We start from the raw sequence: 11,499 nt of genomic DNA on the forward strand, positions 1-11,499 counted from the left end.
GTAGTGTTGTGTTGTTTACTATGTAGTGTTTTATGTTGTTTACTACGTAGTGTTTTATAAATCCAGAAAATCCCAGACTTTGATGACTAAATCTGCCCACGAAGGACCGCCACGCCACCTTCCTGTTCAAGTGAGCACAGCACAAGGTGACTCCAAAAATGTATTGTTTGCTGCTGCATAAATGATGTAATATACCAGGGAGATATGTATGCTGTAGCTAACAAAGTAATACTAAGTATGGTGTGTAGTAAGCTGTTAGTAGCCCATGTGCCTCAACCTAATAATTTGGTCTATTTTCACCTCTTAATTTCCGCTGTTCTGATTTGGTGGTGCACATGTAGCCTATAACTTGTTTCTGAGATATGTAATCATTGAATATTGTAAGAGCTTTCATTGTCTGCTTATATGCCCCCTTTATTAATCCTACGGTTCTGACTTGGTGTATAGGGAGAACACTGTAAAAACACCCCATGCTCTGAATTCTGTCGCTGTACATTTCAAAAGTCCTCAACAAATAGTTATGACTACGTCCATCCTACCTTGGTCATTGTCTTAATCGAAATTATGGATTGCCTCTTTTCCGCTTGTCGTCCACTTATGCCAGGGCTGACCAACCCTCTTCCTGGAGATCTACCGTCCTGTAGGTTTACAGTCCAACCCTCTTCTTGGAGATCTACTGTCCTGTAGATTTTCAGTCCAACCCTAATTTAACACACCTGATTCTACTTATTAGCTGCTCAATAAGACCTTAACTAGCTGAATCAGATACGCTAAATTAGGGTTGGACTGAAAACCCACAGGACGGTAGATCTCCAGGAAGAGGGTTGGACTGAAAACCTACAGGACAGTAGATCTCCGGGAAGAGGGTTGGACTGTAAACCTACAGGACAGTAGATCTCCAGGAAGAGGGTTGGACTGAAAACCTACAGGACAGTAGATCTCCAGGAAGAGGGTTGGACTGAAAACCTACAGGACAGTAGATCCCCAGGAAGAGGGTTGGACTGATAACCTACAGGACAGTAGATCTCCAGGAAGAGGGTTGGACTGATAACCTACAGGACAGTAGATCTCCAGGAAGAGGGTTGGACTGTAAACCTACAGGACAGTAGATCCCCAGGAAGAGGGTTGGACTGATAACCTACAGGACAGTAGATCTCCAGGAAGAGGGTTGGACTGTAAACCTACAGGACAGTAGATCCCCAGGAAGAGGGTTGGACTGTAAACCTACAGGACAGTAGATCTCCAGGAAGAGGGTTGGACTGATAACCTACAGGACAGTAGATCTCCAGGAAGAGGGTTGGACTGTAAACCTACAGGACAGTAGATCCCCAGGAAGAGGGTTGGACTGAAAACCTACAGGACGGTAGATCTCCAGGAAGAGGGTTGGGCAGCTCTGCCTTATTCCATAGTTTGTACATCTCAACTGTCAGTAGAAACCACATATGTTTAAGCAAGTCAGCCATTTTTAAAATGTTATATAAAGGCAGTAAATAAGGCTGAATGAACTGCTTCGCTGCCAGACAGCCAGGTGTAGCAGTGGTAAGGTGTTGGGACAGCTTTCTATAGGCCCTAACAGTTAGTTGGCACCGTTTGTTCCCGTTATAGTGCAATCCATTTTTTTTTTTGCCCCACCAAGATTTACACGCTAAAAATCCCCACTGCATACAGTACATTAAAATACCAAGGAAAGTGTGTTGCTAGCACCATCCAAATTTGATTTACACACTTTCCACACGTTTAAATCAAATTTGGATGGTGCTAAAGAGACACATGTATTCCTTGGTATTTTAATGACCACTGTGTGACAACAGTGGTACTATACAGAGAAAATATGTTTGCCTAGGAATAGAGAAGTGAAGTCCTGTCATCTTTTCCCTGTATATTGTAACACTGTTCTCACGGTCTTAACATTGTAAACATTTCCTCTAGTCAGTTTAGCCAATAGCCAGGGTCTGGTGGTCAGTCTGAGACACCAGTACTGTTGACGGTATCCTGTTGTCTGTCACAATAGACACCAGTCCTGTTGACGGTATCCTGTTGTCTGTCACAATAGACACCAGTCCTGTGACAAGACTCATAATCCACAGCTCGTCCGCTACCCCATGACCCTCCTAGCTAGCTTCTAGCCCCATGACCCTCCTAACTAGCTTCTAGCCCCATGACCCTCCTAGTTAGCTTCTAACCCCATGACCCCCCTAGCTAGCTTCTAACCCCATGACCCCCCTAGTTAGCTTCTAACCCCATGACCCTCCTAGCTAGCTTCTAACCCCATGACCCCCCTAGCTAGCTTCTAACCCCATGACCCCCCTAGTTAGCTTCTAGCCCCATGACCCTCCTAGCTAGCTTCTAACCCCATGACCCTCCTAGCTAGCTTCTAACCCCATGAACCCCCTAGTTAGCTTCTAACCCCATGACCCTCCTAGCTAGCTTCTAACCCCATGACCCTCCTAGCTAGCTTCTAACCCCATGACCCTCCTAGCTAGCTTCTAACCCCATGACCCCCCTAGCTAGCTTCTAACCCCATGACCCCCCTAGTTAGCTTCTAGCCCCATGACCCTCCTAGTTAGCTTCTAGCCCCATGACCCTCCTAGCTAGCTTCTAACCCCATGACCCTCCTAGCTAGCTTCTAACCCCATGACCCTCCTAGCTAGCTTCTAACCCCATGACCCTCCTAGCTAGCTTCTAACCCCATGACCCTCCTAGCTAGCTTCTAACCCCATGACCCTCCTAGCTAGCTTCTAACCCCATGACCCCCCTAGCTAGCTTCTAACCCCATGACCCCCCTAGTTAGCTTCTAGCCCCATGACCCTCCTAGTTAGCTTCTAGCCCCATGACCCTCCTAGCTAGCTTCTAACCCCATGACCCTCCTAGCTAGCTTCTAACCCCATGACCCTCCTAGCTAGCTTCTAACCCCATGACCCTCCTAGCTAGCTTCTAACCCCATGACCCTCCTAGCTAGCTTCTAACCCCATGACCCTCCTAGCTAGCTTCTAACCCCATGACCCTCCTAGCTAGCTTCTAACCCCATGACCCTCCTAGCTAGCTTCTAACCCCATGACCCTCCTAGCTAGCTTCTAACCCCATGACCCTCCTAGCTAGCTTCTAACCCCATGACCCTCCTAGCTAGCTTCTAACCCCATGACCCTCCTAGCTAGCTTCTAACCCCATGACCCCCCTAGCTAGCTTCTAACCCCATGACCCTCCTAGCTAGTGTCTCATACTCCACAATTCATCCCAATCCATGTTATCCTTCTGCAAATAAACTTTGGACATCCCTTTAAAAGGTGCAATCTGCAGTTCAGACAAAGCGTTCAACCATCCAGCTGGATGGTGTTGGGGAAATGGAACCACAGAAATTCCTAGACAGAGCTATGGCTGCATGGAATGACCATCCATGGTATTCAAATTATAACATTAGCCATGTTTTGAAGCTATACGGTGTTTGTTTACAATTACATTGTTTACAATCGATTAAAACATTTTGGGGTTCTGATGGGGTTACGACAGTTGAACTACTCTCAGATATTTAAGTTATATTCTTCAAGAATCAATGGCTATATATATATATATATATAGCTATAGATCATGAATTTAAAGTCCAATCACAGATCGACCCTTTAAAAGACTAGTGCCAATGTATAGCTCTGGTCATGTCCAAGCTGAAGGATGCCATAGTGTTGTTGGAAATGACAACCATGGTGAAATAGGAGATCTAGGACAACTGGCTATTTTAGGAAATATAACATGAACAGTCAACCTTGTAAATATTAAAGGGATAGACCACTAAATGTTTAAACAAAGCATATCTTTATTGTGATGGTAACGAAGTCAAAGGACCGTGGCGATACAGAGTAGCCACCTCCAGTCTAAGGGGCGGCATCAGCGATCTTCTTGGCCGCTGCGTTGGCTGTCTTCTGACCCTTCTTGTTGTGCTTCTTGGCAAAACGCATGTTCTTCATGAACTTAGGGTCAACCTGGGGTGGAGAGAGCGATAGAGGGAGAGAGTGATGGAGAGAGAGAGGTGGAGAGAGAGCGGTAAAGAGGGAGAGAGAGAGAGGTAGAGGGAGGGAGAGCGGTAAAGAGGGAAGGAGGGAGAGAGGTAAAGAGGGAGGGAGAAAGAGCGGTAAAGAGGGAAGGAGGGAGAGCGGTAAAGAGGGAAGGAGGGAAAGAGGTAAAGAGGGAAGGAGGGAGAGAGGTAAAGAGGGAAGGAGGGAGAGAGGTAAAGAGGGAGGGAGGGAGAGAGGTAAAGAGGGAGGGAGAGAGGTAAAGAGGGAAGGAGGGAGAGCGGTAAAGAGGGAAGGAGGGAGAGCGAGGTAAAGAGGGAGGGAGAGCGGTAAAGAGGGAAGGAGGGAGAGAGAGGTAAAGAGGGAAGGAGGAGAGCGGTAAAGAGGGAAAGCGAGGTAAAGAGGGAAGGAGGGAGAGCGGTAAAGAGGGAAGGAGGGAGAGCGGTAAAGAGGGAAGGAGGGAGAGAGGTAAAGAGGGAAGGAGGGAGAGCGAGGTAAAGAGGGAGGGAGAGCGGTAAAGAGGGAAGGAGGGAGAGAGAGGTAAAGAGGGAAGGAGGAGAGCGGTAAAGAGGGAAGGAGGGAGAGCGAGGTAAAGAGGGAGAGCGGTAAAGAGGGAAGGAGGGAGAGAGGTAAAGAGGGAAGGAGGGAGAGAGGTAAAGAGGGAAGGAGGGAGAGCGGTAAAGAGGGAAGGAGGGAGAGCGGTAAAGAGGGAAGGAGGGAGAGCGGTAAAGAGGGAGGGAGAGAGAGAGCGGTAAAGAGGGAAGGAGAGAGAGAGCGGTAAAGAGGGAAGAGGGAGAGAGGTAAAGAGGGAAGGAGGGAGAGCGGTAAAGAGGGAAGGAGGGAGAGCGGTAAAGAGGGAAGGAGGGAGAGCGGTAAAGAGGGAGAGTGAGAGAGGTAAAGAGGGAAGGAGGGAGAGCGGTAAAGAGGGAAGGAGGGAGAGCGGTAAAGAGGGAGGGAGGGAGAGCGGTAAAGAGGGAAGGAGGGAGAGCGGTAAAGAGGGAGGGAGGGAGAGCGGTAAAGAGGGAAGGAGGGAGAGCGGTAAAGAGGGAAGGAGGGAGAGCGGTAAAGAGGGAGGGAGAGAGAGCGGTAAAGAGGGAGGGAGGGAGAGCGGTAAAGAGGGAAGGAGGGAGAGCGGTAAAGAGGGAGGGAGGGAGAGTGAGTAAGTTGCAGACAAACTTCATATAGAAACAATATTGAAAGTTAATTCAATAAAACATAAATCTGAAGCGTAAAAGAAAAACAGGAAGTAAGGATTGGTAAAGCGAGCATGAGGAACATCACATCCTCATGTGTAAACATGTGACCAGGATCCCTTGAAAAAGACGCTACATCAGAAAGGTTGAGTGCCAGTTGATATGGAGTTCAATATATTTTTGAATGAGAAAGCATGTTTCTTGCACATGCCCCACATCCTCCTTCTCTAAGCATCTGACCCACACGTGACCCTGTATAGACTTTTTGTTTTCTTTTTTCCTATTGTATTATTGACTGTATGTTGTTTTACTCCATGTGTAACTCTGTGTTGTTGTATGTGTCGAACTGCTTTGCTTTATCTTGGCCAGGTCGCAGTTGTAAATGAGAACTTGTTCTCAACTAGCCTACCTGGTTAAATAAAGGTGAAATAAATAAATAAAATCCATTCAAAAAACAAAAGTTTAAAAAGAAAAAACGGGTCACGTTAGCTGAATTTCAGACTAAGTGGACGAGCATGAATTGTTTAAACATGAAACGTCACAAAGCTTGTTACTCCCCAAATTCTAAGTAGTCAGTGTGGATTAGTTCAGAGCTGTATGACCAATCTAGATTGGTGGGGGGACTGAGGCATCAGACCTGGTACCCAATAATCCCATCAACTCAAAATCTGAATTCCGAGAGGTCTTGAACACACCACTCGAGTCTCCCAGAAGGCTGCATTCCTGTGGGAGGGAGTGGACGTTCAGACAACTTTGGGATATATATATATGCGCTAATCTTCCTCCTCAAAGGGCACGTTATATCCTACATGCGAATCCTCTTATTATGGTGGATGGAACTGAGCAGGAAGCCTACTGATCGAAGTGATTTGTTTGACAATTAGATAAATCACTTTCAGCCATGATATGCAGAACTGAGCCTACACAGACCACAACAGGCAACGGGATAAAATGTTGACATGCCACAGTATCCCATCTTAGATCAGCTTATCACAGGCATCTTATCTGAGTTTCTCATAACCGAGGACAAGCTTTTTTTTTTGTATTATTGTAAAAACGGATATGATGTTTGAGTAAACTCAAATAACGGGATAGTGGTGTGCATGTAAACATGATCAGTGTTTCCTCTGGAAATAAATTGTAGGGCGGGGGTCCCTCCCGCTTGTTTTGGGGGTCCAGGGTCACCCCTAGGTCATTTTTATGTAGGACAGAGAAGCTCAGCTCTGGTGACTTGGAGCAAAACATTTTTTTTTTACTCCAAAACAAATAAAACATTTTTTTTTACCTGACAATAAAATAGAATAATTTCCTAAATTATTTTAACATACTGGACCATGCATATAGCCTATGGTCTACATTACCATGTATGCTATTAGCAATAAGCATTATCACGTGTAGCCCAAATGATGCAGCATAGCGACTATAAAAAAATAAGGCTGAAGCATGAGGTTACCCATCTGCTGTTAACCCTAATTGGGCGAAAGATGGGATCATTGAACTAGTTAGCATCCTATTACCACAATTCCTGAGCATTTCGATATTGCCTATAGGGAACAAAAATCGCTGCCACAAATGGCTGGCCGAGCGAGCTGCGTCACACCCGTCTAAAAAACAATGTGGGACTGCGGTCCGTGATCGGTTCTTGCGGGAGTCGTACAGAAAGCCGGCGCGAGCGGGTATGAAAAGCTGGAGGTCGCGGGCGGTGATGAATAAATCAGTCCAGAGGAGATTTCTACCTCCCAGTCTGATCATTTCCCCACATGAGTACAGTATAAACCAGAGCGACTGTATTCATGAGTACAGTATAAACCAGAGCGACTGTATTCATGAGTACAGTATAAACCAGAGCGACTGTATTCATGAATACAGTATAAACCAGAGCGACTGTATTCATGAATACAGTTTAAACCAGAGCGACTGTATTCACAAATACAGTATAAACCAGCGAGACACACCCATACATAATGACGCATTTAGACGGGCTAATTCTGATCTTATATTTATTTACCTTTATTGAACTAAGCAAGTCAGTTAAATCTTTAGCAGACGAAATCGGCCGTCTGTGTAAACGAAGCGCGAAGACAGGAGAGTAGCTCCTGTAAGTAAGTCCAAAAAGCTGTGCAATGCATGGTTTAGCCCCCCAGTCATGGCCCAAGGAGCTCTGGGAAGATGTAGGAATATACAGAACGCCCGTCTTCATCAGCCCAGAGGGCCGGGGGACAAAGCTCGCTCTACGATGCTGTGGAAACGGGACTCTACGTCACAGCACCGTAGTGCTACGCTCCCATACGCCACAAGGACAGAGCCATGCAAGAGCAACCTCACAGGATGTCCGCATCGGAATTAGGGCCTCTTTATATTTTGTTACATTTATATTATTGGAGGCAAAGGCACCTACATCTGATTTATATAAACAACCAGGTGTGAACGACAACGCCCTTGATCTAACACGGCAACTTTACAAAACTGCATACAAATCACAACGGTCAATAAATACCCCTTTCATAGACTCGTAACGGTCTGGTCTGGGCTTCTTGATCCCATTCCTGTGGGCCTTACGGGCTGTGGACAGACAGGAGAAACAAAGACTTGTTTATGGAAACAATGACCTCTAATAAAACAGGATTTAGGCTACTTCTGCAGAGCGGACACAAACAACCAGGTAAGCTGCTGCTACTCCTGTATTACCAAATAACGTTAACTGGTTACCTAGTCACCATCACTTGTATCTAGTTAACTAACTTAACTTCCCGAAACATTCATTTCTACTCACACTGGTTGTGGGTGGTATGATTCTTTGACTTTGCCATTTCTGTTTTGTGGATCTGTTGGACGGAAGAGAACAGAAATTAGTTTAATTTCAGAACTGACCAAAAATCAAAAATAAACCCCAGGCTGGAACTGATGTTTAAGAAGACGAGTGTCTAACTAGCAACAAGCCGTAGGGGGGGTTTGCAACGATGTAAAACATTGACATTATCGCCTTGTACGTACTGAAAGCTTTTGAGATAAAAGTTCCGCCAGTATTATCCAAAATATTGAACACCTTTTTCAGTTTGGTGGAGTGTTTTCCTTAGCAAGATTAACTAGCCGGTAGAAAGGGACACCCAACCTAGCTATGTAGTTTTTAATCATCCAAGCGGGAAACAAATTTAACAAATATAGAAATGCCCGTGTGGTTCGTGATATTTTCCACTATAAACACATATTCATGTTTTATATGAATCTAAAAACACAGGAGGATTGATGCAGATTACATGTTAGACTAAGGAGTGAAATTCGTTACCTGCCACACGGAAGAGACGGCAACCGGAAGAGAAAGAACTAAACCAAACGAACCCGGATATGAATCAAGGAGCGGAAACGGGAAACGACACTGCCGCCTAGTGGAGTGTACACGACATTACACAGTCAACATTTCCAGACAGGAGGTGTCACTGTCAGTCCACATGATTTTCTACAACCATGAACAAAAAAAGGTAAGGATAATACTACTACTCTGTGTTTAATGTGTAAAAACAGGATAAATTAATGTTAGGAATGACTTATTCTCGTTATCTGCCAGACTTGACCTCAAAATGTGACACTCAGGGTTTAAAAAAAAAAAGATTGTTGTAAAACATTACATTTACATTTACATTTTAGTCATTTAGCAGACGCTCTTATCCAGAGCGACTTACAGTAGTGAATGCATACATTTCATACATTTTTGTTCCATACATTAAACAAGGTAGTCCTGCATAACTAGCTAGTCAGTCATCATCACAAGGTTGCTAATGCTAACTATTGACCTCACAATGTGACATGCATTGTTTTCAAATATAATTGTTATAAAGTTGTGTGTATAGTAAGGTTGTATAATGATGATGGCCAGATGTGCAGGCAATACAGACAGACAGAGACAGTATAAATAGGAGAGACAAGACCCCAGTTGACCTCTGCTCTCCCTGTGTGTTGTGGTATGGTGCTGAATGGTTCAGTTGACCCCTGCTCTCTGTGTGTTGTGGTATGGTGCTGAATGGTTCAGTTGACCCCTGCTCTCTGTGTGTTGTGGTATGGATGGCGCTGAATGGTTCAGTTGACCCCTGCTCTCTGTGTGTTGTGGTATGGATGGCGCTGAATGGTTCAGTTGACCCCTGCTCTCTCTGTGTGTTGTGGTATGGATGGCGCTGAATGGTTCAGTTGACCCCTGCTCTCTCTGTGTGTTGTGGTATGGTGCTGAATGGTTCAGTTGACCCCTGCTCTCTGTGTGTTGTGGTATGGTGCTGAATGGTTCAGTTGACCCCTGCTCTCTGTGTGTTGTGGTATGGTGCTGAATGGTTCAGTTGACCCCTTCTCTCTGTGTGTTGTGGTATGGGGCTGAATGGTTCAGTTGACCCCTGCTCTCTCTGTGTGTTGTGGTATGGTGCTCAGCAGTTCAGTTGGACTGTTGGAGATGGGGTATCGCTAAACTCAGCAAAAAAAAACGTCCCTTTTTCAGGACCCTGTCTTTCAAAGATAATTTGTACAAATCCAAATAACTTCACAGATCGTCATTGTAAAGGGTTTAAACACTGTTTCCCATGCTTGTTCAATGAACCATAAACAATTAATTAACATGCACCTGTGGAACGGTCGTTAAGACACTAACAGCTTACAGACGGTAGGCAATTAAGGTCACAGTTATGAAAACTTAGGATACTAAAGAGGCCTTTCTACTGACTCTGAAAAACACCAAAAGAAAGATGCCCAGGGTCCCTGCTCATCTGCGTGAACGTGCCTTAGGCATGCTGCAAGGAGGCATGAGGACTGCAGATGTGGCCAGGGCAATAAATTGCAATGTCCGCACTGTGAGATGCCTAAGACAGCGCTACAGGGAAACAGGATGGACAGCTGATCGTCCTCGCAGTGGCAGACCACGTGTAACAACACCTGCACAGGATCGGTACATCCGAACATCACACCTGCGGGACAGGTACAGGATGGCAACAACAACTGCCTGAGTTACACCAGGAATGCACAATCCCTCCATCAGTGCTCAGACTGTCCGCAATAGGCTGAGAGAGGCTGGACTGAGGGCTTGTAGGCCTGTTGTAAGGCAGGTCCTCACCAGAGATCACCAGCAACAACGTCACCTATGGGCACAAACCCACCGTCGCTGGACCAGACAGGACTGGCAAAAAGTGCTCTTCACTGACGAGTCGCGGTATTGTCTCACCAGGGGTGATAGTCAGGTTCGTGTTTATCGTCAAAGGAATGAGCGTTACACCGAGGCCTGTACTCTGGAGTGGGATCAATTTGGAGGTGGAGGGTCCATCATGGTCTGGGGCGGTGTGTCACAGCATCATCGGACTGAGCTTGTTGTCATTGCAGGCAATCTCAACGCTGTGCGTTACAGGGAGGACATCCTCCTCCCTCATGTGGTACCCTTCCTGCAGGCTCATCCTGACATGACCCTCCAGCATGACAGTGCCACCAGCCATACTGCTCGTTCTGTGCGTGATTTCCTGCAAGACAGGAATGTCAGGGTTCCGCCATGGCCAGCGAAGAGCCCGGATCTCAATCCCATTGAGCACGTCTGGGACCTGTTGGATCGGAGGGTGAGGGCTAGGGCCATTCCCCCCAGAAATGTCCGGGAATTTGCAGGTGCCTTGGTGGAAGAGTGGGGTAACATCTCACATCAAGAACTGGCAAATCTGGTACAGTCCATGAGGAGGAGATGCACTGCAGTACTTAATGCAGCTGGTGGCCACACCAGATACTGACTGTTACTTTTAATTTTGCCCCCCCCCTTTGTTCAGGGAGACATTATTCCATTTCTGTTAGTCACATGTCTGTGGAACTTGTTCAGTTTATGTCTCAGTTGTTGAATCTTGTTATGTTTGCTGAAAATAAACGCAGTTGACAGTGAGAGGACGTTTCTTTTTTTGCTTAGTTTAGTTCATTTTCTACTCAAACATAATGTCCCCCTCCAGAAATGAGCCCAATAACACATTGGTCCATATAATGAAGCAGGTGTGCTGTTCGGCATTGAGACTTATCCCCTGCTGTCATCCACCTGTTGTGGTATGGTACCTGACTATAAATAAATAGCCTGAGGATTGCCCATCTGCATTTACCCCATTGAGCTAATCTTTAGATCAAACTCTAAACAGAATCTTGTTCCTAGTTAACAACATATTGTCTCTCCAAAAAAAAACTTTATTCTGGCACTCAGATAAGGATCATGTAGTGTGAATATAATGCACGCTTAGCTGTTACACGTGACCCGTGTTACAGTTATGGACAGATGGGACCAAGGCTGCTGAGGCACGGGAAAGGAG

At 45.8% G+C, this 11,499-nt stretch overlaps 1 protein-coding gene and 1 non-coding gene across 4 annotated transcripts; both read right to left on the bottom strand.

Annotated features, from left to right (window-relative positions):
- Window positions 1-3,788: 3,788 nt before the first annotated feature.
- Window positions 3,789-8,584, bottom strand: rpl29 (ribosomal protein L29). 3 transcript variants are annotated; one of them, XM_014168357.2, is made up of 4 exons: window positions 8,484-8,584; window positions 7,971-8,022; window positions 7,695-7,759; window positions 3,789-3,974 (listed from the first exon to the last, which is right to left on the bottom strand). In XM_014168357.2, the coding sequence occupies exons 2-4, from the start codon at window positions 8,005-8,007 to the stop codon at window positions 3,867-3,869; spliced, it is 210 nt and encodes a 69-aa protein (XP_014023832.1). In that variant the 5' UTR covers window positions 8,008-8,022; window positions 8,484-8,584; the 3' UTR covers window positions 3,789-3,866. The 3 variants fall into 3 exon arrangements, with proteins under 3 accessions (XP_014023832.1, XP_014023833.1, XP_045561606.1); XM_014168358.2 differs by lacking the exon at window positions 8,484-8,584 and adding an exon at window positions 8,244-8,420; XM_045705650.1 differs by lacking the exon at window positions 8,484-8,584 and adding an exon at window positions 8,192-8,215.
- Window positions 7,312-7,538, bottom strand: LOC123729750 (small nucleolar RNA SNORA73 family). Its single transcript, XR_006761455.1, has one exon. It is a non-coding gene; the product is annotated as a small nucleolar RNA SNORA73 family (small nucleolar RNA).
- Window positions 8,585-11,499: the final 2,915 nt, after the last annotated feature.

The sequence above is a fragment of the Salmo salar genome, chromosome ssa22 (genome assembly GCF_905237065.1).
Source record: "Salmo salar chromosome ssa22, Ssal_v3.1, whole genome shotgun sequence".
Classification (NCBI taxonomy): Eukaryota; Metazoa; Chordata; class Actinopteri; order Salmoniformes; family Salmonidae; genus Salmo; species Salmo salar.

Excerpts from the sequence above, each read along its gene's own strand:
- rpl29 (XM_014168357.2), bottom strand. The coding sequence starts at position 8,007 with ATGGCAAAGTCAAAGAATCATACCACCCACAACCAGT. Across the intron at positions 7,760-7,970 it reads TCATACCACCCACAACCAGT|CCCGTAAGGCCCACAGGAAT; the intron begins GTGAGTAGAAAT and ends GTCTGTCCACAG. Across the intron at positions 3,975-7,694 it reads GTTACGAGTCTATGAAAGGG|GTTGACCCTAAGTTCATGAA; the intron begins GTATTTATTGAC and ends TCTCCACCCCAG.